At 32.4% G+C, this 27969-nt stretch overlaps 1 protein-coding gene across 1 annotated transcript in view; it reads right to left on the reverse strand.

Moving 5' to 3' along the window:
• Nucleotides 1-3330: 3330 nt before the first annotated feature.
• The window catches only part of NDFIP2 (Nedd4 family interacting protein 2), a 58364-nt gene continuing 33725 nt past the window's right edge, over nucleotides 3331-27969 (reverse strand). The window contains exons 3-8 of the mRNA XM_081301818.1: nucleotides 24565-24698; nucleotides 19016-19109; nucleotides 14857-14981; nucleotides 10944-11010; nucleotides 8557-8662; nucleotides 3331-6595 (exon numbers count right to left, since the gene is read on the reverse strand). Of these exons, the coding sequence (XP_081157944.1) occupies nucleotides 8559-8662; nucleotides 10944-11010; nucleotides 14857-14981; nucleotides 19016-19109; nucleotides 24565-24698 (524 nt within the window). The 3' untranslated portion in view covers nucleotides 3331-6595; nucleotides 8557-8558. The remainder of the gene's footprint in view (nucleotides 6596-8556; nucleotides 8663-10943; nucleotides 11011-14856; nucleotides 14982-19015; nucleotides 19110-24564; nucleotides 24699-27969) is intronic.

The raw sequence follows: 27969 nt of genomic DNA on the forward strand, positions 1-27969 counted from the left end.
CTTCCGAGGGCCATGTGAGTGGTATGATTTTTCCCAACCTTTTACCTTCAGCCTGTGTATGTCTTTTCCTATCATATAAGTCTCTTGAAGGCAGCATATTGTTGGATTTATTTTTTTGATCCAGGTTACCAGCCTATGTGTCTTGATTGGTGAGTTTAGGCCATTAACATTTAAGGTTACAATTGAGATATGATTTGTACTTCCAGTCATGCTTCTTTATTTATTTATTTTAGTTTGGCTGGTTTTACTTTTTGGTTATTTTCCTCCCCCTTTACTGAGATACCTCCTGCTGTTAGTTTTGGGCACTATTTTTCAATTCCTCTTCTTGTAGTATTTTGCTCAAAATGCTTTGCAGTGCTGGTTTTCTTGCTGCGAATTCTTTTAGCTTTTGTTTATCGTGAAAGATTTTAATTTCATTGTCAAATCTGAAGCTCAATTTTGCTGGATACAGTATTCTTGGTTGGAATCCATTATTTTTCAGCGTTTGAAATACATTGTTCCAGGATCTTCTCGCTTTCAAAGTCTGTGATGAGAAATCAGTTGTTAACCTAATTGGTTTACCCCTGAATGTAATCTGCCTCTTTTCTCTCGTAGCTTTTAATATTCTCTCCTTGTTCTGTACCTTGGCTATCTTCATAATTATATGTCTTGGAGTTGGTCTATTATGGTTTTGAATGTTTGGGGTCCTGTAGGCTTCCAGGATTTGGAAATCCATTTCATCTTTCATCTCTGGGAAGTTTTCTAGAATTATTTCATTTAATATGCTGTCCATTCCTTTGGTTTGAGTCTCTGTGCCTTCTTCTATCCCAATGACCCTCAAATTTGGTTTTTTTATGACATCCCATATCTCTTGAATAGATTGCTCGTGGGATTTAAGCATCTTTTCTGTGTTGACTGTATTCTTTTCAAGTTGATAAACCTTGTCTTCATTATCTGATGTTCTGACTTCTACTTGATCAAGTCTGTTTGTAATAGTCTCGTTTGAGTTTTTAATTTGGTTTATATTTTCCTGCAATTCTAGGATTATTGTTTGATTTTTTTTAAGATCTCTATCTCCTGGTAGAGCTCGTTCTTTGCCATTTGAATTTGTTTGTTTAATTCATTTTCAAAATATACTTTTATTGCTTGGACTTGCTGTCTCATGTCTTCCCTAATATCCTTTCCATTCGAGTTAGGTATGTCTTGAGTTCTTTCCCTATCCCTGCTTCTGATGTTTCTATGTCCTCCTGTAGAATTAAGTTGTCCTGCATTGTTTGTACTCCTTTTTTTCCTTGTTTTCTCATGTTGTCCACGTTACTTTCTAGCTCTATTTGATTGCCGTGTTTCTGCTCTCTTCTATAGATTTGTTTTGGTTCTGTATTACTCTGTTGTTTCTTCTTTGTGTTGTTAAACTGTGCCTGCTAACGTGGATTCTGCTGGGAAGGAATTCCGATGGCCGAGCTCCAGTGACGTCACTACTCTGCTATGACGGCCCCAGGCTCCTTGCTGGGGTGTCCTAACGGGGCTGTATGACCGGACTGTCTCTGTTTGGTTTCAGCTCCCCGTCGAGGCAGGCGGGCAGTCTCCAGCCGCCCAGTATCTCAGGCAGCGGGCGGGTGATCGGTCGCGGCGGGGGAGTGGACTCCGGCCGCCCAGTAGCGCGGGCAGCGGGCTGGCTGTCACCGGTGGGCGGGCGATCTCTAGGCACCCAGTCCAGCGGTCGGTAGTCGGCGGGCGGGCGTTCTCCTACCGCCCAGTTATGCGGGCAATGGGCTGTCTCCGGCAGGCCTGCGGTTTCCAGCCACCCAGTTGCGAGGGCCTGGCCTCTAGTCCCCTAGTTTCTCCTGCTAGTCTTGGTTTCTCCTGCTAGACCAGATTTCCCGAGTGATGGCTCTCGGCAGTTCAAACTGTACTCTGGACCTGCCGTTTGTTGGGTGTGGAGGGTGTCTATTGGGGACCCCGGCACTCTATTGTTTTGTTTCCGCTGTGGGGGATAGAACTGTACCGCTTCCTTCCCCCTCCGAAATCCCGCACTCAGCCCGGGGGTCAGTGCGGGCTCATCCGGCAGGATTCCACAGAATTGCAGCCACTTTTCTCCCTGCTTGCTAATTAATCACTTCTCTGCGGCGCCCCGCCTTCTGTAGCCGCGGCGAAGGCCAGGCGAATCAGTCAGCCCAGATCCCCGGGGTCGCACAATTGGCTATTGGGATCCCTGGCACTCTATCGTTTTGATTTTTTCTGCTTGCCCCTCCCCCAGTGCTGGCTAGACAGGTTTCGTTTTGGCTGCTGATGGGAGGGGGAGTTGAAGGTCAGGTGTCTCTAGTTTTCCCCTAGTCTTTATGCGGGCTCACTCTGATACTCCCTCCCCCGGAAAGCCTAGGAGAGGTTTTATGCGGATTCCCCGATGTATGGGGGATGGGCTGAGTGACACAGACCTGTTTTATTGTTGCAGTCTGTCAGAGAGTGGCAGTGGATACTTCAGCTCTCCAAGACGGTGGCCGCTGATTGCCTTGGTGGAGTTTCCGTTGTGGGGGACGGGACTGTATCGCTTCCTTCCCAGTCTGAAATCCCGTACTCAGCCCGGGGGTCAGTGCGGGCTTGGCCGGCGGGGTTCCACCGAATGGCAGCCACTTTCCTCCCTGCTTGCTAATTAATCACTTCTCTGCGGCGTCCTGCCTTCTGTAGCCGCGGGGCAGGCCGCGGGGATCAGTCAGCCCCAAAAGTTTTCATTAAAATCTGGTGGGTCTTTTAGAAGCCAATAGTTCAACCTCTCAAAGCAAAACAAAATGAAATTCTAAGCTGAGAACATCAAAAAAGTAATGCAAACAAATGTGTGGAGTTCAAAATAAACATTTTTAATTTTTAAAAAGTGTGAAATAAGGTGGCTTTTTCTATTTTTCTTAATAACTTGAAATTTTTGCACATTGGATCATGTACCAAATAAAACAAGCCTATAAACAAAGGTCTCATCTATGATGACCGCTATCTTTTGCAATGTAGAACTGAACACAAATTGTCAAAAAGTTGATTTTTTGGGCTGGGATTGTGGCTCAGTGGCAGAGCGCTTGCCTCACACGTATGAGGTACTGAGTTTGATCCTCAGCACCATATAAAAATAAATAAACAAAGGTAAAAAAATTGATTTTTCTTTTTGCATTTACTAAAATTAAACTGCAATCTATCTCCTAACAAATGACTGTAAAGTTAAATGATGTTGCACCTTCTAATCTAATTCTATGCCACAGTCATTTTTATCTCAAATCTTAATGTTTTGTCATGTACGTTAGACCACAGTGGTGATAGTATATTTTAAATCTTAAATTGCTTTTAAAAGGATGCATCACAGGTTCACATTTCCACATCTATATAACTTTATTAACAAATAAAATACATGCCAGCATGTTTATATATGGGCAATGACATTCCTATAATAATGAATGGCACATTATCAACCAACAGTTGAACTTTTTCAAGAATGAGGTTTTAAAAAATAATATACTAATATTTCATATGACTACTTGAATTAAATAATAAATGATTAAAATAACATTTAACAGCAGTTAAAAAAAAAAACATAAAAGCCACTGTTCACTATTTACCATAAGTTGAAGTCATTCAAATACAATAACTTCTATTTAAAACAAAAAACTATGCTTTTTTACAGGCCAAAGAAATGGCTGGCTAGAAAGACTCTAACAACTGGTTCCTGCCCCTACCCCAGTTCCTTCTCTCAAAGGATAGTAAATTAAGGTAGTCACTTCCCAGTACAGTGAACAAATATATTTAGGATGATCATATAATTTTTTCTCCAAATTAGGACTCTTTTGAGAGAAGAGGAGGCACTATTTAAGCCAAGAAAATGGGAATAACCAGGATTGTTCTGAGCAAACTTAAAAAACATACTTAAGTACAGTATCAGATTCACTGTAAATACTTTTGTGCTTTTTGAAACAGTTGGAAAAAAATCTATTAGATAAATAAAAACCCTGAATTTTTCTCCAATTGGATATTCTGGACTCCACTTTTTCTGTTATGAGAAGTTTAAAAATATTGTGATTATCATTTTAGCAGGTTAAAATGTATGAAAATCAAAGGCATGTCTAAAATGACATATACTTTATAGGCTCAAAATAAAAGGCTGCAAATTAGTATTTTTCTCTAGTAACAGATATTTTCATTTTAACAGTGTAAATAGGATTTGTTTTAATTTTAAATTTCTAAAGTATCCTGAATACACTATATAGAAAAATGTATTTTGCCTTAAAATCGTTAATTGCATAACTACATAAAAATGGATTATCCTAGCCATTACTAGCTTAATCAAATGATAGAAATAATTTTAAACATTTTTGCATTAACTTCCAAGCCACATTTCATATGCATTCAAAAAATGTTTAGACACTCTAATAAGAGTACTGATTTTCAATCTTTAAGGCAGAGTGCAAAGGCGGTCATGTGTTCCCCAAACACAACAGTTATTCAAGCTCAAGCTCACAGGAAATGAAGGAAGGTATGCAGTATTTGAATAAATCTGGAAGGGAATATTAAGTTTTGGAAAAGAATATTTTGATGCCTCTGCTTGGATGATGAAATTAAAGGCTACCACTGAATTATGTCAATTAAAGAGGAAGATATAACATGCATACATGAACCTTAACAGATTTAGAAGGGGAAATCAAACAAAAAGTGAAGCTTTAATACTGGATTAATAGTGATACTTCAGAAAACAAATATAAATATCAGAAAAAATAAAATGAAATTTTAATAAATTGATGTTTGATAGCTGAGCTTCCTGATAATTGAAAACTACCATATGTCAAAGTTTAATTTCATTTAAAAATTATTAAAAGAACAAAGTATAGGTCTGTGGGAAATGAACAGAAGATATGAAGAAATCCAGTGGGAATCTGTATATGTTACTGGTACCTTCTAATTTTAATTTCCAAATTGGACAACTAAATTAAATATTTTGTTTACCTCATGCTATTGTTTTACTTTAAGAGGTATAACACAGGTACTTTAATCAACAAAAAAAGCCTATTGCAGCAGAATAAAATGAATGAGGGAAAACAAAATGTAGGAGGCTCAATTAGCAAACAAAACTGTATGTTTTATTTATCAAAGACAATGAAAAAAAATTAGAAAATACAGAGAAATACAAAAGAGATTAATAAAGCATTTTTTTTCCGGAAATGGAAAATGTCCCTGACCAATCAGGTGTGTCTTTTAGTAATAGCCAGTGTCTAATAAGTGATCAATTTTATATTTTACATAGCTATATTAAATGATTTTTATGTTTAAGGATAATATAATTCCCATCCTTTTTAATGTTGGCATTCAAAAGCAAAGATATAACTAACTTAAAAGAAAAATAGATGAGAAATAAAATGATTTGCAAGGTGCAAAATGTAGTAGCTTGTGAATGTAGAGCAGATTCCAGTTGCAGTAATAGTTACACACTCTCATCACACACACATACTCTATATTCCACAGATAATTTTCCATAATTTGAAAATAGGTATTTTGCATATCTCAATTCCGGTTATATTTTTTTTTACAAATTAAACCTGTAATCTTAAAGCAAGGAGCTATTAATAAAACAAGATTTTATTTACTAAGCTTAACAAATTAAACATCTGAAGAAAGATTATTACAGTGATATTGAAAGATATTTTTATTGGCTTTAAAAAAGACAAATGTAAATGAGAATATCTTATTTGAAAAATTAATTTTTAAAATTGGCTTAAAATTTATATATTTGCTACACTCTGTTCCTGCAAGAATCTCTAAGATGGGTAATCCTAATAAACAAGCTTCTCATTTGAAAATCCCTAAAACTATTTATGTACCTTAAACATTTTATTTTCTTATAAAGGACAGTTCGTAAATCTCACTTTTCTTAAGACTTGCCAGAAAACAAATTCTATCTTTAACACCCAAAATTTCTATATATGTTTAGTTTGCTTAATTTAAAATTAATGAAAACATATCTAGACATAATTTCTAAGAAAAAAATGTAAAAAGTAATTATGAATGATTATTTACAGAAAGAATTTTTCTAAATAATAATATGTTCAAATATGTTCAAAAATTTAACAAATCCTTTCTTAATCAGCTCTTCAGGATTTAATGAACGTTATATATAACAAAGTTTTTGATGTGAAGAATTACTAGATGAATCTAAGAGCCAAAAACTAAAGCATTTGACATGGTTAATGATTTCATTTTTATTATACTAATGGTCAAGTCAAAAGTCAATGGCATTTACATGCTGGAAGACTGTGTATCACTCAACTCTTTCAATTTCATCAAACACTGATTAACCAAATATGAGTAGACTTTACACTACAACTTTATGGTTTCTTTCAAGGATATGCAAATCTTTAAATGGGCACAAATGCAAGTGTGCAAAACAAATGAAATATAAATAATTAAAGAATGAACAGAAATGGCTTTTAAGCATAAACCACCCTGCCATTCAATTTTGAAGCTCCATCTTTTCTTCACTAATTTTTCTTCTATTATCAGTAGTCTTCTATCCTATTAAAGTTGTAGGTTTATAGATGATCTGAAAATTTCACATTGGTATTAGAAAGGAATGTTGGGCTGATGCAGTCTAGAGATAAAGAAAGAATTAGTCTTAAAATGTATTAAGTTATACTTTATCTAAATTACAGTACAATAAAAACTCATTTTACAGCAGCATTATATCAAATATATAATGTTCTTTGGATAAAGATAACATAGTCTATTTTAGAATATATTCTAAAGTATAATTCTTCTATAGGCATCATCAAGAAAATATATTTAAGACTAATTTCACTACTCACAAAACAGATTAGTAAACTTTGCCTTTTTATCTTAATACTGACAAATTCTCAATGCCTTGTTTACAAAAACATTTTACTAATTAAAAAGAAAATATAACACCTCTGTGGGCAGGTGATGCAGGAACTTTAATGGAACACTTAAAGTGATACTTTAATATGATCCAGAAATACATTATCGTCTTTGGCAGAAATAAGAAAAGTATACATGCTTATGCATGACCTATGTAAGTTATGCTATGTAAGTTGCTTAACTATGTAAGTTAAGCAACCAAATCACAAACCACATAAATTTTTAAATTAAAAAAAAAAAAACAGGAGCTGTGATTGTGGCTTAGTGGTAAAAGACTTGCCTAGTATGTGTGAGGCACTGGGTTCTATCCTCAGCAACACATAAATAAATAAACAAATAAACAAACAAACAAATAAAGTTAAAAAAATAAAAACAGGGCTGAGGCTGTAGCTCAGTGATAGATAGCATGATTGCCCAGCACGTGGGAGGCACTGGGTTCAATCCACAACACCACATAAAAATTTAAAAATAAAGGTATTGTGTCCATCTACAATTAAAAATATACATTTATTATAAAACTAAAATCCTCCCTTCATATCCACAGGGGATTGGTTCCAGGACCGGCCCCCCTTGGATACCAAACTTCTTAGCTGCTTAAGTACCTTACATAAAATGGCACAGTATTTGCATATAACCTACACACATCCTCCCATAAACTTTCAATCATCTCTAGATTACATATACTACCTAATACAATTGAAATGCTATGTAAATAGTTGTTGTACTACGTTGTTTGGGGGATAATGACAAGAGGAAAAAGTCTGCACATGTTCAGTATAGATGCAATTTTTCTTTTTCAATCCATGACTGGAAAAATAAACTGAAGCAGAACCCTCAAATATAGAATGTTTACTTGGTTACAGCAACCCTGAAACACTTTATCCTCATAGTCCTTTCAATCAGAAATTAAATGTTTCAGCAGATATTTTGTTTATGAGTTCAAATACTTTTTAAAAAAGTTTAAAGAATTTATAGATACGAATTATTTTGGCACTTGATTTCAAAATAGAGAATTAAGATAAAAGGTATATATATATGTACATATTCCTGGCTGTACAACAAATAAATGCTATGGCTACATATCAGTGTCCAGAAACACACTGGATAACTAGTAAGACAGCCTCTGCTTATTGTTTTATACTCCCATTTATTCGTGAAAGCCTTCATTTTAATACAAAATGATACGTGTTAAGAAAACAATAACACAACTACTTTCATCATTCCAGATTGTTAAAATGCCTGCATGACAAACTGATTTTTTATCTCAAATTTAGTCTTTTTTATTAACCAGACATTCATGTAGATTTCACTTTTGTTTTATGCAAAATGCCCAACACTTCAGTGTGTCAGATTTTGTTTTTCAGGTATGCAAGTTTTGTGCTGGTGGTTACTTCAAACACAATCTATGAACAATCTTTAAAAAGAAGTTTAAAGAAGTTTTTGTTTATTCATTATGTATTTAAAAATTAAAATTCATGAAATTCAATTTTGAAAATCAAAGGTACCTTAAAAAGTCTATAACTTATAAAGTTTCATTAAGCTGCTGACAGTATAAAATGTATTAGCTATGCTAACTTTGAGTAAAAAATTATAAGTACACGTTAAGCATTTAATATGCATCTAGTAAATGTGAATATAGAAAAGAAATAACAAGGTCACTATATTTATATTCCTTACCTCTATAATAGGAAGAAATATCTTGTTCTATGAGCTGCTGCCATACTTTCAGACATGTTTCTGACTTTTAGATAATTAACAAATCCTCTGAAGAAAAGAAGCAGGCCTGGGAAGATTGAAATAATTCATATATATTACGTTATTAAGCATAAAGGGGCCTCATAAATATAAAATAGACAATTATAAATAAGACTCTTTTGGTTCAGGGAAGTTAATCTTCAGGGTTCCATTTATTTTATATTATGTTTTACATTAATGATAACTCCACCATGAGGAAAGATAATGAAATTTTCTGCCATCTATATCCTTTCAGTTTGGTAAGTTTTAATGTATCAAAACTGAAGTAATGAAAATCCAGCTATGACAATCCAGAATTACATAAAAAAATACACCTAAGTGATTTCTCTAAACAGCAAAATTTCCTGTTGCACTTAAACTCATTCAATGAGAAATCTAATTTTATAGCAAATTTATCAATTAATATAACTACTGTGTAAACCAAGACATGTTGTTTTTATATGAAGCATTCAAAGGAGAACCTATGCATTTAGTTGCTAAATAACGGTAGGGAAAAAACAATACTATCAAGCAATATCAAGTGTCCATATCATCTGTAATATATACATTTGAAGATAAATTTATTATATGTATATATATATATATATATATATATATTTTTTTTTTTAAAGGGGGGGAGGGATGGAGGGAGAGAATTTTTTTTAATATTTATTTTTTAGTTTTCGACAGACACAATATCTTTGTTTTGTATGTGGTGCTGAGGATCAAACCTGGGCCGCACGCATGCCAGGCGGGGGCGCTACCGCTTGAGCCACATCCCCAGCCCCTGTATATTTTTAAATTATAAGTTCTTTAAGTAATAATTAAAAACTAATATATAACAAAAATTAATAAGAGTCAAGAAAGAAAGCTTGAGAGGCAGTCACTCTAGTAATTTCTTGGATTATTAGACATGAGATTTCTACCTCAGTTTTTCTCCTTTATAAAACAGTATTTTGATAAATACTAATTTATAGCAAAGATATTTTTAACAATTAAAAAAGCAATGCCTGTACAATGTCCAAAGCTTCAGATGAAAAGTGTTAGATAAGTATAAAAGCACTGCCAGTATTATTATAAGTCTTTAAAATATTTTAGCATATAATTTTTAGAGATATATTTTATAAATTTATAATCAGAAAATGGTAGGTGACAATAACAAATACAGAAAATATATGTGTATACAACTTTCCTCACCAGGAGAAAAAGTTTTCTGTAAATTTAAAACATAAAATCCAAAAATAAATTTGTACCCCAACTAAAAAACAGTAATCAACACATTAACAAAAAAGCTTATCTGTAATAAACTGGAGGAAAAAAGGAGAAGAAATACTCAATTTCCAAACTCCCTAAATAAATGCTAGATTATGGCTCTGATGTGAAACTGGAATTGTTCTGTGTATTCTATTGTGCCCCACAGTTATTCTCCTAAAATTTCCTTTAATATCTTAATAATGTCCATATAAACAATTATGGTTAAATAATAAAGAACAAAAAATTCAGGAAGTCAGAATATAGTAAACAGTGTAAAACTGACTTAACCCTCACACATGTCTAACTTCTCAACACAGTCATGACAATAAAATAATTCCACTGATTATCAGAGAAACTGACCACCAAAAGTCTGTTTCCAAAAAAAAATCCTACAGATTTGATAGCATGGCTAAATAAAAACTCAAAGAGAAGACTGCCACCTACTGAAATGCTATTATCATTCTAGCAAAATTATTTTTTTGGTAGAAACAAAGCTTATTCATACCAGTTTGAACTATGGATTAAAAGCATAATGTAATTTTAAGATTAACTTAGTTATCATACATGTAAAACTGAAATCCATAAAGCTGATCAATATTAATGAAAAGACATGCCTTATAAGAAGAAAACCCAACAGAAATACTGTGATTATTAGGCTGAAACTTTTCCGTATGCCTGGCTGATTCATGATTAATGCAGGGCACATTTCAAAAGCATAAACCATGTTTCCATGATCCAAAAATAAAAGAATGCATAAAACACCCAAACTATCCCACTCTCAAATTTCCTAATATCATTAAAATAAATTATGCATGTTTATTTTGCAAGATAAATACTGGTGACAATTTTTTTAAATCATGTTGGGATTTTCAAATTTTGTGTAAAATTCAGTTATTCAAACCACTCATTCTTCATATTGATAGCCTCCATATAAAATTAATTGAAAAGCTAAGTATTTGAATGAGAATTATACAGCAGAAAAGTTTGTTAAAAATTTATTTCCATCTTGTAATGTTAGAGAATATCAGAGTTAAACTAAAATTAGTTTAACTGAAGTGCATTAATAATAAACTTACCAAGCACAAGAAATATCCACCAAAGCCAATACTGTCCATTGAAATATCCAGTAAAATAATCAGAAAACTAGAGAGTGAACATAAATATATTAGTCATATTTGCATACTTGAATTACAAAACTGTAGATTACACTCAAATTCAGAATAATTCACCTGAAATAATTTACCTTAAAAACAGAAAGAAAAATAATGAAAAAATACTTATTGATAATTACATGAAAAAAATCTCTTATGCAAAAGCAAACAGACTTCTGTTACTAACTTTATTAACAAAAAACAGTTGAACTACTTACAAAAAAAAAAGTAAATGCTATATATCTGACTCAAGTATTTTCTCATTAAAGCATTCACATGTCAGTCCTTTTCTTACAATCTCTCAAAGCCACAACTACCATCCCAAACACACTACAGCAACCAGCTGCTTTAGATATTAACACCAAAAGCTACATTAGTTTAATCTTATCAGATGGGGATGTTCTGGTGGCCTCTAAAAAAGAGCTTTTGACCTTCTGTATGCCCCCTACTGTTAGTCACTGCCCAAAATACTAAGCACATAAAGACCCCCAACTCATTGGAGTCTTTTTATTTTCAAACTAAATAGGGTAGCATTCAGTTCTCAACAGTGAGCTGAGAACAGCTAAATGAACCTTGAAGGGACATTTCAACAGTTCCTATTGGTGGCCATGGCAGATAGTTTTATATGTGGGAATATGAACAGGCAGATGGAAGGTAGGGTTGATGGTACAGAACACAGGTATCTTTTCCTTGATTAGACTCTAGCTACCATATTTCAATACTTTTAAAAGGTTTAAAAATATAGATCTAATTTTCTTCAGAGTTACTTCTGATAATTCTTCCTTATTCCTTCCCTATCATTTTAGCATCAACAATGCCCTGAAAAATTATATTTTAAATGTGTTTCATATAACCTACCTTAAAACTATTAAAAATTAACTTGTTTTATTACATTATTTCTACAGGTTATTATTATTGAATTAAATGCACATTTGTGCTCAATTATTTTCTAGAGATTTGCATGAAATCTTAAAAATCCAATAGTTTTGGTAATAACCAAAATACGAATTATAAATAATGTCATGGGCTGAGTAGCAGAGCGTTTGCGTAGCACGTGTGAAGTCCTGGGTTCAATCCTCAGCACCATATATAAATAAAATAAAGGTATTATAAATAAATAAATAAATAAATAAAATGGCTATTTGGGAAGCAGATCAACTAAAGGTTATCTCTTTTTAAACGTTTTCTAATATTTTCTCTGGAATCACTTTCAACTAATAAATAAACTATACACTAATTCTTAGAGTCAGAAATTCCAAAGAGTAAAAATTTCAAGTACTATTAAAGATGCAAATCCCACATATTCCCAAACATTTAAAAAATATATAATAAAGAACTTGAAAACTGGAAGATTGCAGCTTATAAAATAGAACTACAGTATGCTTTTTAATTAAGTGTTAATGATTAGAAATAAAAGGTTCTCATAGAGACTTTAGAGGTTATAAAAAAAAATAAGGAACCAAAACAATACATTTTTAACTTTTTGTACATGGTACCCAAACAAGATGCAACCAGGAAATCAAGAAAAGAGTCATTCCTATCCAAAAATATCTAGCATAGAGTTATTTACTCCAAAATTAAGAATATAATTACCTTCACCTTGAAGTCAAGAGGAAGACTCATTATGTAAAAAGGATAGAGAAGCTTTAGACTCATTACTGAATTTAAAAATAAAATGTTTTAGAATACTGAGATGGTATCATAGAGCTGGGCCAAGTTGTTTTTTTTTTTTTTTTTTCTGTTAATAAATCAATCATGTTGACTGGCCAACCACAGGCTACAGAAATCAAATTTTAAAAACCAATTTATCAACATTAAGAATTTGTCTGATGCTATTATACTAAAACACCAGTATTTTGTTATGTCCCACTTTCAAAAGAACTTATTTTTAATAAAACCCATGCATGGTTAAATAAACAAAAAAAATCAAAAGCCTTAGGCAGAAGTAATAAAATTCTGGGCTAAATATATTCATACAAAATCTGAGATTCATGGCAGATCAGAAATGAAAAAGAAGGCAACAATATGATTTATCAAATACTTATCATCTAATAAAGGGAAATACCAAACTTTTTGGAGAAAACCTCTCTACACTAAACTCCAAAAGGAATTTATTGCTTGACGCATTTCAATAAGTTAAAGTACACTGTAACAAAGGCAGCACAGAATTAGGAAGACAGGCATTGAATTGAGAACAAAGTAAATTCTAATCCATGAATAAACTGTGTGACCTTGAGCAAATTATCACTCTTTTGTATTTAGTTTCATCGTCAACAAAATTGCTGGATCATCACCAGCATTAGAGATATAGATAGGGTTAAAGAATTTGGTGTTATCAAATTATACCTGGACCATGGTCAATGAATGGTAGCTATTATTATTTTATACAAAGGATTGTTTAAAATTCTTCTATCAGTTCTCAACACTAACAGCTTAATATTTATTAGCCTTAACTCAAGCAAACATACTTCAAAGGGAAACTAAAGAGTCCTGGTAGTTAAACTTGATTTGGTATACATCTTATGAATTAAGATATATAACTGGCATTATACTCACAAAACTGTGAGAAACTCCAAGCTTCGGTTTTAGGTTCCCCATCTTATCACATTAACCAGCTTTGACCCTTTTCTTAACATCTAACCCTTCTTCAACTCTCATTCTAGGAGAGAATTAGGCTATAATATGCTAAAGGAATAGGTTATAAATAATGGGTAACTTCTTCCTTATGCACATGATACTAGCAATTAATCAACTTGAGGCAAGTTGAGAAAAGGATAAGGCCTAGGAGAATAATCAAAAGTGGCTTTATTTATTCATCATTTTAATTTTCTGAAAAGCTACCCATATACTTTTAAGTTCTGTTATACAATTAGTAAATTAAAATATATAAATTATATAAGTCACATTTACTTAAATATTGGTTTCTACTCAAATAAGTTAAATTCTTCTAATGTTTTCAGAAGAATCATAGGTCTTAAATGTCAGCATCTCTTAAATACCTAAAGCACTTTGATCAGTCTCCTAGACCTTATCCTTTAAAATCTAGGGGAAAAAAAAAAATTTGTAAAAAGAAGCCCAAAAGGAAACTTCAAGAGGCAAAGGTAAAGAGCCAGGGGATGATTGTGTTAATGGTACTAATGCCTATTTAATTTTTACAGGGACTAGGAAAGTTGTTGTGATGGAGAAGAAAAAAAAAAAAAGGATGTTTCACTCTCTCTCTGAAAACCATCTTATAAAGGATGAGAAGCAGGCAGATGGTGATTTCAAGAAACAGCAGAAAAATAAGACTTAGAATGAATATAAGGAAAAAAGATGAGTTCCTATAGCCATTTCATAGGCCTTTACTTCTGAGCTCTGAATGTTACAGAAAAAAAAAAAGAGATAAGATATTTCAGTTTATTATAATTTGCTAAACAACACAAATTCATACCACAGTAGTAGTAGCCACCTCTTACTAAGCACACACATTTGTGCAGTAAATGAACAACCTACTCTATTTATCATACTTTATAAAAATTCTTTAAAGCAGATATTATTGACCTATTTCAAAGAAACTAATACTTAGAAGAACAATTAATTAACTTAATGTGAGAATACACGAGATGTGAACTTAAATTTTTCTGATTTCAAAGTTCTCCTATACTAACAATTAGCAGCCTCTCATATAAACTTATAAAATGTTCACACTAAAGAGATCACTAAAATAATTATATATAAAAGTAGAAACCTTTAATTTATTGAATTCATGTGCAAAAAGTGAGCACTTATGAACTATACAGAAAATTTCATATCTTTTTATTTTAGAAATAGTAGAGGTTTAGGCTATCAAGATACTCACCCTGACAATAAGGATCCACTTGATCAATGAAAGTCCAAATCCACAGATAGCACCATACCTTCCAGCTATGGTGTTGGTGATACAGAAGGATAAGCAAAATCCAAGCCAGTTGAAAATAAATGCCACTAAAAGCAACAGAAACAGTTTTTTAAAGATTATAATTTAAAAACAAATTAACATATATAATATTAACAATATGACATTTCTCTACCAACTGAACCATCTTTGTAGACTGTAATTTACCTTTTGCAAATGTATACATGAACAAATGAGTAAATTTGGTTTCCTGGTCAACAAGAATCAGGTCAATAAGAACCAATTCCTTAAAGCTTATTATCAGTGGGTAAAACTCCATTTTTAACCAGCTAAAAAACAGACCACAATGTAGTACTCATGTAGTTCCAACCCAAAAACTGAGTATAAGCAATCAGCCAACAAAACTGGCCTTTTTTCAAAGGTAAAACAATAAAACGTAGTACTTCACAAATATTTTATGGGCTTCTTATAGTTATAATTCTTAGGTGTTCCTTTTCTGGATTCATTTACAATATGTAACCTCATCTAAAAGCTAAATTAAACTATAGCATTACATTGACAGAACAAGTCACCAAAGTGCTGTTTTTCCAATGTGTGTGGTATCCATGTAACTCCTTTGAGAACTGTAACTTTTCACTTCTGTGTTATGTCCGTCCTCAAAAGAGTTTACAGAATAAAGATACTCAACATCATAATCATTAGAAAAATGCAAATTAATTAGATAATATTACATACATATTGGAGTGTCAAAAGTTAAAAATAAAAAATAATAGTCAATATTAATCGCTGGTGAAGATATAAAGCAACAGGAACTCTCTTTTACTGCAAGTTAGAATATAAAATGATATAGCTACTTTAGAAGACAATTTCATTTAAGTCAGAATTAACACTTCAAAACACTCTTAGTTCTTTTTAAAGTTACAAATAACTTAATTTTTCTTTAGTTATGTTTCCCTCAAATCTAAAACTGGAATGACTCAGGTGATTAATTACAGCACATCATGTTAATACTCACATACCGGAACCCACAAGAAAAATTATGTAAATACAGCCAAAGAGAATCTATTATATGTTAAAGTACAGAGTTCAAGGTCATTTCCACTGACCTGTCAATTATAATTTCTTGAGTTTAACTGACAATCAGCTGGATTTTATTTCATTCTTTAAAAAATTTTATTAAAAATAAGACCAGAGTGGGTGGGGATGTAGGTCAAGCGGTAGCGCGTTGGTCTGGCAAGTGCGGGGCGCTGGGTTCAATCCTCAGCACCACATAAAAATAAAATAAAGATGTTGTGTCCACCAAAAACTGAAAAATAAATACTAAAAAATTCTCTCTCTCTCTCTCTCTCTCAATTAAAAAAAAAAAATAAGACCAGAGATATTCAGTTTAGATATGTATATGAAGCACTTGTAATAATACTTAAAAGGATGAAGAAGCAAAAACATTATCATGGAATACATGCATTTTTCCTTTACATTTTCTGAACAAGAACATGAAATTACATTGCCAAGTTTAAGTGTAAAGTTTACTTTTTTATTTTTATATACATATATATTTATATTTAGTTGTCAACAGACCTTTATTTATATTAATTTGTATGTGGTATTGAGAATCGAACCCAGTTCCTCACACATGCTGATAAGCAAACATTCTACTTCTGAGCCACAACCCCAGCCCTTAAGTGTAAACCTTCTTTAGTTATATGAGATAAGAGATTGAAACACAGATGTCAAAAATAAATAAGGCAAGAATATATCTTACAAAAGGTTTAATTAAAATATTCTTACTGATTTTTAACTGACTTTATTTGTACAAATACAATCTGAAATGCTCAAATTACAAACCCATTAAAGAAAAACCTACTTCTAGATCTTTTTACCAACAGTAGCTATTAGTTTAAGCATGGAAAATACAACAAGTTGCAATTTGAAGAATGACCACTAGATGGTAGTAATTACACATAAATCTACGCTTTTATCAATGCAAGCTCTAGGCCTAGTCTACCAGGAAAAAAATTTATCAGGAAATGAAGATTAAAAAAAAAAAAAAAAAAAAAATCACTCTTATAACATTTGTGCAATATTTATAGAATAAGAAGTATTAAAAAATGTAAGCTGTAGGAAGGCTGAGGCAGAAGGATTACAAACTCAAATAGAGTCTTGGCAACTCATGTCTCAAAACTAAAAAAGGGCTGAGGTTGGGGGCTGGGGTTGTGGCTCAGTGGTAGAGCAGTTGACTAGCATTTGTGAAGCACTGGGGGGTTCAATTCTTGGAACCATATATAATAAATAAAATAAAGGTCCATCAACAATTAAAAAATACATATTTTTAAAAAAGGTGGGGTGGGGGGCTGAGGTTGTAGCTCTGTGGTAAAGTACTTGCCTACCAGGGCAGGGTTTAAACCAGGCCCCAGGTTTAATCCAAAATATCACAAAAAAATAAAACAAGCCATAGAAAAATGATTTAGTAAAAATTTAGTAAAAGTCAGATTATTTATATTAAATCTATATATGTGTATTTACATTAATTACTATTGCTGAACAAAAATAAAGTCACCCAACGTATTTGTTACCATATATTTACAGTATTTATATCAGTGCAATATTTTTAAATTTAAAAAAATAAAAAGAAGATGATATAGGGTTAAGAGAAATGCAGAAGTAGATAAATAAGAACCAAGCTCTGATTCAAAATAGATGGTTAAATAATAATATTTTTATTCCTGAGAAACAAGTATTCATATCACAAATAGTAAAATAAACTTAATGATTTTATAAGATTTCGAATTAATGTTTAAGCTACTATTTTGTAAACAAAATATACACAAAGTTTGTTATTAATATGAAAGTGTATGGGTGAATTAAAAGTCCAAAACTAAAGTTAAGTTAAAAACTAAAGTTCAGGGCTGGGGATATAGCTCAGTTGGTAGAGTGCTTATCTTGAATGTACAAAGCCCTGATTCAATCCCCAACACCACAAAAAATAGAAAAATTTAAATAAATAAATAACCTAAAGTTCACCAGATCAATAGTACAAAACATCAGATATTTGTAACTAAAGTCCATATTCTTTCCATTGTATCTAAGAATTGCAACTAGAATCAATTTGTGATTTAAATTTCACATATATATTAGCCAGTAAACTAAATATAATTTAGAAAATTTGAAGAAAAAGTTATAGCTGCCTGCCCTTCTCCCACCACCAATGTCTCTTCTTAGCAGATGAAATAAAGAAAGGGAAGCAAGAAATCATTTCAAAATGGAAAAGGTTAAAGTGAATTTCCAGACTCAAAAGTAACTGAACACATGAAGAATTTTTTTTTTTTAAGTTGAACATGGCTCTTTAAATAAGTAAACTATTTCTTGGTTTTACCACCAAATAAATCTTACGAGCTAAAATGAATTTAATCAGCATTCTCTCTAAGAAGGTATGAAAACTCGATCATTTAAATAGGTAGTTAAAATAAGCCTATCATTGTCTAACAAATTTGCTTAAATGAATATTGGGTTTCTACTATTCGTTTTAACTATTAAAGCAGTTTATTGAAGGTATTAAAATTAGTCAATTATTTTACCACATGCCATTCTCAGGAACTGAAATAACAAACATCCCTCATGGAGTTTTGTAAGATGTTAAAAAAAATACTATTCTTCTAATCTTCTAATTATGCGTCATTACCCCAAAGAAAACTTAATTTCATACCTTTGTGCCTCCAGTGATATTGTTCTGGCTACCCAGAATATCCCCCTTTCCAACCCTTATTTTGGCTTTAGACCACTCAAATGAAGTCTTCTGCCCCAAAATATATTTTACAGTTTCATTCTATACATTCCTACAGCACTGAATGAACATTTAGATGCATTTCTCTTATAAAATCTTCTTTAGTTTAAATTAGCTTATATATCTTTATGCAGTCAACATCTAGCATCATGAATGCAATGCGTAATTATCCAATAAATGTTTAATAAATTCTAGACTTATATTCACTCTAGTCCTCTCTAGAACTATTTGTATTTCAAATGAGGTAAATACATGCTAATAATAATTTATTTTCTTCACTGTTATACATACATACAGGTAACAAATATTTTTATAAAAAAAAAGTCTGGAAAGATCACTTACTGAAAAATGCCAGCATGAAAATGCCATCATTACCCACTCTAAGTTGGTCTGCATCACTGAAGTCATCTCTTGGTGGACACTCTTCCTCTGGATTCTGTGAAACACATAATATCAGAATAGCTCTAAAAAAATAATTTTATATTCTTAATGTAACAATAAACAATAAAAATTTCAATAGAATCTAAGGTTCTCAATCTGTTAACAAAGACAAAATGAGATAATGAGTAACACTGAGTTAGACTCAAAAAACATTAGCAAGTCTTATTTTTTCAGGGGCACTCAAAAAAAAGTGATTTTCAGATAAACACAAAAGAGATTAAGTTGAATAATATCAATTCATGAAAATGATATCACGAAGATAGATGCTACCCTGTCGTATTAGTGTCAAATGAGAAAACAGGCACTTTCAAATCAGTAGTGGAATTCAGTAAGTACAATTCCAATGGCTGGCAATTTGGCAATCTTTGTCAAAATTAAAGTATATACCTCTGGATCCAGCAATTCCAGTTTTTGAAATATATTGTACAAATACATATACACACACAATCCCACTTGTAAGAAATGAAATATAAAGATAGTTCTTTGCAACAATGTTAATAAGAGTAAAAGATTAGACACAATTTAAATGCCAATCAATAGTGAACTGTGGTCTGTAATTCCAGTGGCTCGGAAGGCTGAGACAGGAGGACCATGAGTTTAAAGCCAGCCTCAGCAACTTAGCTAGGCACTAAGCAACTCAGTGAGATCCTGCCTCTAAATAAATACAAAAAAAGGGCTGGAGATGTGGCTCAGTGTTTTGAGTGCTGAATTCAATCCCTAATACCAGGGGAAAAAAAAAAAAGTTAACTGTATCAGGAGATAATGCTCCATAGGTCTCTCATGTTTCTGCACATCTTCCAGGTAGAAATACTGGTTGCCTTTTTCTGGATGTTTATATAGTGAAGAGCTTTGGAAAAGAGAATGCTTCCCTTCATAGCAAACGTATGGACATTCTTATCAACTGTTAGTAAAGATGAGATCCTTAAACTCAGGGTTCCTTCTCCTATTAATACACTCCACCACATTAAGTTGGGAAGCAGTCCTCCTTGTACTGCCCTGTGAGAACCAGGGCTCATGGAAGTGACAGAAATAAATACTAATACTCTGTACTGCTATTACTGTGAATAATAAAGTCCTAAGCAGTCCTATGTCGTCTACCTGCTTCCAGGATACGGACAGACCAATCAGATTGCTTGCAAGTTGGGTAAAAACTCAACACTTGATAGATTGAGGAAATAAATTATTTTATATCTATCCAATGAAACAAAAAAAATGTGAAAATTTTAAAGCAATAAATAAATAAAAAAGAACAAAAAATGTCTTCAAGTCTTATATTCTAATGCAATCTCCAAAACATATTATATGAAGATAATTTGTATAATACCATTTGTATACAAAACTAATATACTAAGGTATGAATATATTTTCTTATAAATGCAAAGAACTTCTCTGAAAGCACTGATTGCTTCCAATATTCAACAAATATTACTGGAAGACCCAGCAATTACTATATAAGACTTTGCTTCCTGGTCCTTGTGATACATCAATACATACAAAACAAATATGTATGACATGGAGTCTATATTGCAGACAAGGGAGTCAGACAATAAACAAAACATAGTAGTAAGTTATGTATATAATTATTTAAAAACGCAAATGCTATGTCAGAAGAGAAGAAAAATGAAAGAAAGGGGAAAGAGCGAGGGGGTCTAAGGAAATTTGGGAATGTTATGGAGTTAAAAGTTAAAAGTTTTAAATATGGTGGTCAGCTAGGCCTCACTGAAGTAAGACTTAAGCAAAAACTTAAAGGAGTGGTAAGAGGGTAAACTATTCAGGTACCTCATAGAAAAGAGTTCTAGGCAGAATAATAAGCCAGAACTAAGGTCCTAAAATAAAATCACACATGACACGTTAGAATAAAAGCAGAGAGTTTTCCATGGCTGGACTAGAGTGAACACAAGAGAAAATAGGAAGAAAACATGTCAAAAAGGTACAGAAAGTCCACTGAAGGATCCTGGATATTACTGAGTAAGAGGTCTTACTCAATTTTGATCAAATGAATGTTACGTGATTTAAATATGTAATATCTCAGGCTATTTATATACAATCTGAGTTCAGTACTAACTTTTCAGGTTCAGTCAGAGAAGGTAGTGCCCTGCCTAAGAGCCTATAATTAGAAACGTCAAGGTAGAACTTGAATCCAGGCTACTGATGTTCTTTCCACCCATCTTGGTAGTTTTATGTATATACTACTTTCTTAAAAAGAAAAAAAACTTTCGAAGCCATGTTATATTGTTTATTATTTGAACACAAAGATTCCTTAAAATCTGTGATGATATATCCTGGCAAACTTTATATGGTAAATTTAAAGACTGGCAATGATTAAATGCATATTAAAATTTTGTAACTTTCAAATTAATTCAAGAAATAACATGAAAGTACAATATGAGCCTCCCCAAAAGGAAAAAAACACTATCAATGATGACAAAAATACGTTTCATATTATTTTAAAACATTAATCCAGAAATTTATCAAAGGATGTCACTTTTTAAAAGATAGAAGGCATACAAAGATATCTTTTATAATATTGACATTGGTGGAGGGAACCCACACATAAACATATAAAAAGGATATAATTGTTCACTGGAGAAAAATGGGCATTAATTACACTACTATATTGACTCCATGGGACATTCAACCATTAAATAACAGGAAAATATTTACATACAATTCTAAAACAGAAAGGACAGCATCTGTGAAATAATTTCAGCTACATTAAAATTTATTAATAAATCCAAAAATTTGTACAAGACACTAAAATATTTTTAAAATAAGACCTGTAACAGAATGGTTATGGCATTTTCATCTTCCTAATTTCCTACAGTGGCTAACACAAAGAAGGCATTCATAAACTTAAACAATTATATTTTATTAAACACTGAATATATGCTAGTAACAAATTAGGTACTAGGAATATGATATATATAATTCTACCTGTCCTGGAGTTGCTCACAATTTATCAAGTGCTAGCTAGTTCTTACATTAAAAGGTAAACTACCGAAACCATTTCAAATAAGTTACCAAAAAAAAAAAAGATGTTAACCACTATAAGGTTTTAGATGAGCCTACCTGATGAACAAGCCCTATTCAAAAAAGTTTATAAAATGATTTGAAATTCAATTACTTTCCTCAGAAATATTAAAAATGAGTAGAACTGACATAAACCCATTTAACCATTATATAATATGCATGCAGCTATACACATCAGAAATAGAAAAGAGTAGGGGGAAAAAATTTAAAAGTAGAAAACAAAGATTATGTTTCAAAGTATCTTGACTATCTACCTATATAGTCCCAATGAGAGTTAATTTAAGAAATAAATTCAGAGCTCATCCTTCTGAGACTCATTTACAACTAAATGTGCTCAAATGCTAATGAGACCAGGTTTGTTTTATAATTTTAAAAAATTTAATAAGTAAAAATTACATTTACGTAATATATAAACATATATATATTTATGCAACTTATGTTTTGAGATGTGAATCCATTGTGGAATGGCTAAATTGAGCTAACTGACATGCTTTTCCTTGTATATCATTTTTGGTGGTGAAAACACAAGATCTACTCTCTTGAGTGATTTTAAGGTATGGACATTTTAAAATTTGTGTGTGGAGATACATATAAACAATCATACATTCAAACTCTGCCAAAAGTGGGTGCTGGAGCACTGGATTAGGACACCCTGATAAATTTAAGAGATATTTTATGAGGAACCCAAGTTAATGTCTTTTGTACAACCGTACTTTGCTTTTTATGGAATTCTCTATAAGACCCATAAGCTAATGTAGCAATTGCATCAGAAGAAAGTAAAAACAGAACTTTTCTTTGTGGACATGTTCCAATTCAGGTTGGGAATCACAGTTTCTTTCTAAAACAAGGCACTGGAAATGATGACAGAATGGAATAGTAACACTTCAGAGTTTTCTCTCTAAAGGGGGTAAAATCACCTTTATGCTTTTCTCAAAGTCCAGATAATGCTTCCTACTTTAAAAGTAGGAAGTTAGGGTAGTAAAGTATCCAATGCCCATAATACAATTTAAGGATCTTTGGCTCTGCTAATAACTAAGGCAACATCTCCTAAAATACAGTTTAATATATTCTGAGAGTCATTCATGAGCACTTACAAACTTCCATGTTCTAAGCAAGCTAGAGTTCACTTTGACAGAAACTCCCTACTTTATAGCTCCCTTCCTTCTCTGTAATTCTCTCACAATATTAAAAATCCTTCTTGACAGTGTCATCAGTCAATAAGCTATATTTATGCTACTGTCTTAAGGGACTTAACTTTCCTCTCTGAGAGAGATAAGTTTTAAAAAATAAATTAGGGGTTTAATATCTTTACCTAACTTCGTAACTGTTAGCTATATGACATTTATGTGTGATAGAAGATGGGAGTGGAGGCAGGGATGGGAAGAGCTATGATTGATGGAAAAAGCTCATCCTGGAAAGATGCTCATCTATCAGACCATCTAACTGCTGGGCTCTGGCCTCAAGTACAGGAAAGGCTTCTTTCTGTCTTGACTCTTCACCTAATTCTACCTTTCCTGGATGAAGTTTTGCTTTGTTTTTGTAATTTTCCTGAACAAAATGGGATAAATCTAAGAATCTGAAATGACACTTCCAAAGCAAGAAAAAAAGGCAAAAAAAAAAAAAAAAAAAAAAAAGCCCTGCTTGCAGCAAACACTAAAATATAAATAATTTCCACCTTTTACCTGACTGGCTGAATAGCATACATGCATCTCATTGTCGTTCCATTAGTGAGACAGCTACTTCTTTTACCAGAACAAATAACATATGTATCTTACTGACCCCATTACTAAGGCATATACAAAGGAGAAAAGGAAGAGGAATCTTTCACCATCACTCCAAAATTCTAGAATATGTTAAAAGGAAAAATAAAATTTAGCTGAAAAGTATTTAAAGGCCTTATTTCTCTCTATACTATTATATAGCCTATCTTGAGTTCTTTCATGAAGTCATTAGCCTAGCTATGCTAGGATGAATCGTGACTAAAGTGACAGAATATGGAATCTAAACTTATGTAAGGAGAAAAATAAGTACATAGACAATGAAGAGGTCAGTAAACTTGAGGTCTAGGTGAAAGAGAAGAACAGTTAGGATGGTGGTACACAGAGCAAGTGAGTTAGAAGGGTGAAAAGTTAGCTCATGAGATGCCTGAAACCAAAATTTTATGAAGTGATAAATGTATTGGTAAAGACAAGTTCTAAAATGACCACAAGCTGAAGTGGCAGGGGAATATCAACAGAAATGAGGTCAAGAAATAGAGAAGGTGAATTTAACTTGGAAAATGTCAATTTAACCATAAATGATGCAAATAAGTAGTAGTAGGGAAAATACAGGAAACGACATAAGGAACTACTGATATTATTAAATGCATATAAAATAAATTAACAAAAATATTATCAAAAGAAATAATAAAATTTTCTTACTCTTTGAGATGTTTCTGCCGCTGCAGCTGCCATTGCAGCAGCTTTAGCCTTCTCAGCCTCATCATACGTGGGCAGTGAGGTAGCAACACTGTAGGGTGGTGGCACAGGATAAAACTCACTGTAAACTTCCGCATCTGAAGAAAAAGAATTTAAAAAGAAAAATCATTAACAAATTATTTAATATAATCATAGCCATGACCACAAAAACTTACAAAAGGACACAAGAGACTGCTACTGTAGTTCCACATATAGCACATCAACAACTATTATAATCATATTTTAGTCATTTATTATAAAGAGAAAGAACTGATAAATATAATCTAAAGGTTGTTACATTAATAAAGCACCTTAAGAATGAGATTTTGAAAAGCAGTTTCAGACAAGGAAGGTTAAGACTCAAAATACATGACATCCTCTATGTGCTTATTGGTATGTACAAAGAAATTACTTGCTCATTATCTCATAGCCAAAAAAGTTTTTAAAAATCAGAATAATAACAAACATTTACATAATACTAAGCATTTCATAACCACTTCTAAATACATTAACCTTAGCTACCCTGAGATTCAGAAAAACTTAAGTGACTTACATAGTACTAAACACCCAGTAAATGGGAGAACCCAGGGAGTTCCTGACTTCAAATACTTTGCTCTTATAACATATAAGGAGTAAATTTTTTACATATGTTTATTTCAGCAACTGCCCTAATCTCTTCAGCAAACAATATTTCTCTTTGCTAAAAGATTGATGAAATCTTGCTCTTTTCACTCTTATCCATTTTTCTTCCCATTTTTACCATATTCATCTGTTCTTTAGATATTTTTTTTATTAAGTATTTCTCCCTCCCCAATATTTAAGCTGTTTTGGAAATGAGCTCCAGAAACAGATATACATATATGTCATATATATGCATACATAATAGTATATATATTGGGGTGTGTGTGTGTGTGTGTGTGTGTGTGTGTGAGAGAGAGAGAGAGAGAGAGAGAGAGAGAGAGAGGGTAGGTATGTGTATGTATGTAGCAAGTACAGACTACATATTTTAAAAATAAAACTGCTGGATGTGGTGGTACATGACTCTAATCCCAGGGACTTGGAAGGCTGAGGCAGGAAGATTGATTACAAGTTTGAGGCTACTCTGGGCAATTAAGTCCCAAAATTAAAAAAAAATAAAATAAAAAGGGCTAGAGATGTAGCTCAATGGTAAAGAGCCCTTGGGTTCAATCCCTAATACTAAATTGAAATGAAACTAAATAGAATAGAATAAAAATAAAATTGCATCACTTATTTCTAACATAAGTAGGATAAGTCAAATTATACAGGTCAGTGAACTCTCTGAGACTTATGGTAGAATCATTGATATGGAGAGAAAAGGTTGAGTTCATATTCCACGAAGTTTGACAACCGTTTTACGATTTCCTCAATTATAACTACACTATTTCTATATTTTCTACATGAGTTTAAAATATTCTCTATCAGACTTCCTTCCATTTACAACATGAAAACAAAATTTTAGTTAGCAATACTTCTCCTCTTAGATTTTCATGTCTATAGGTTTTAAAACAATGTTTAATGCTATCAATAAGAGCTAAGAATCTAGAGTTGATTAATTTTTAATCTACCAACAGAAAGTGCTAACAGCAATATAATACTCAATGTTATCCACCAGAAGACACAAGAGGCATAAATTCTTAGAAAATACTAGTCATCATAATGTAAAAACACCATATGCAATCAAGTAAATAGATTTCTTTCAGTGCTAAGACTTAACTGAAGCAAATCTAAGTGAAAACAATAGTTATGAATTTTAACACAATAATTATTAAAGCTATAAATTTTAAAAACTAGAACAATGACACATTATTCAAGATGATGCAGTCTTTTATACCAAGAAGTATGTAAATTTTTGAAATTCTTTAACACTCAAGATAGAAAAACTCAAAACTACTCTTAAGATTTCATCTCACCCCAGTCAGAATGGCAGTTATCAAGAATACAAGCAATAATAAATGTTGGAGAGAATGTGGGGAAAAGGTACACTCATACATTGCTGAAGGGACTGCAAATTGGTGGCCCACTTTGGAAAGCAGTGTGGAGATTCCTCAGAAAACTTGGAATGAAACCACCACTTGAACCAGCTAACCCACTCCCAATCTATACCCAAAGAACTTAAAATCAGCATACAATATTGACATAGCCACACCAATGTTTATAGCAGCAGATTCACAGTAGCTAAACTGTGAAACCAACCTAGAAGCCCATTAACAGATGAATGGACAAAGAAACTATGTTATATACACACAATGGAATATTACTCAGCATTAAAAGAGAATATAATTATGGCATTTGCAGGTAAATGGATGGAGTTGGAGAATATCATGCTAATCGAAAGCCAATCCCCAAAAACTAAAGGCCAAATGTTTTCTCTTGATTAGTGGATGCTTATCTATGAAGGGGGGGATGGGAAGAACGGAGGAACTTGGATTGGGCAAAGAAGAAGGTGGGGAGAGGTTATGGAGGTAGGAAAGATGGTGGGATGAGATTGACATAGTTACCCCAAGGTACATGTGAGACTTGACAAATGGTGCAGAGAATTGAAATGTTGCACTCTATTTGTGTATGATAAATTGAAATGCATTCTGCCGTCATGTACAACATGACAAGTAAAACAAATAAAAATAATAATTTTTTAAAAAGATAGAAAAAAATCCCCACAACTAATAGATGGAAATTGAGGAGCACTAAATTACTATAGCATTAATGTTCACTTTTTAATTTTAATCATTTTTCTTCTACCCTGAAAGGCAGTGGTTCTCAGAGAATTAAAATCAAGAGAGCACCAGCTCCAAGTTCTCTCCTTAGAAGGTGAGTCATCTCAAGCAAATCATTTAAGCACTCTGAAGCTCTGCTTTCTCACCCATAAAACTAACCCAAGAAGGCTATTACTACTATTATGGGGGGAAACAGAAGAGTACTCAAGAGGAATATATTATGAAACATTATAAAAATGTCACATATTATTAGTGATGTCAGATCTATAAAAAATAAGCCATAAAACAACCTCAATCTCCAAAGAAAACTAGCACACCCTAGGCTTAACATATAATACATTATAAGAAGTTGGAGAAAAATAGCAACAGCTTTTACTGAAGAAACCCAAAATTCTAGATTTACTCATAGTTCTTGTGCTGGATTAAAGTTATGAGTGACTTTTTAGTAAGAGTTGTAAAAAATGAAGAAGACCAGTCTCCACAAAGGACACTGTAAGAATAACTGAACAGGGGCTGGGGTTGTGGCTCAGCGGTAGAGTGTTCGCCTACCATGTGTGAGGCCCTGGGTTCAATCCTCAGCACCACATATAAATAAATAAATAAATAAATAAAGGAATTGTGTCCAACTACAACT

Source organism: Spermophilus citellus (genome assembly GCF_964194105.1).
Source record: "Spermophilus citellus genome assembly, chromosome: 1".
In the NCBI taxonomy this organism is placed as follows: Eukaryota; Metazoa; Chordata; class Mammalia; order Rodentia; family Sciuridae; genus Spermophilus; species Spermophilus citellus.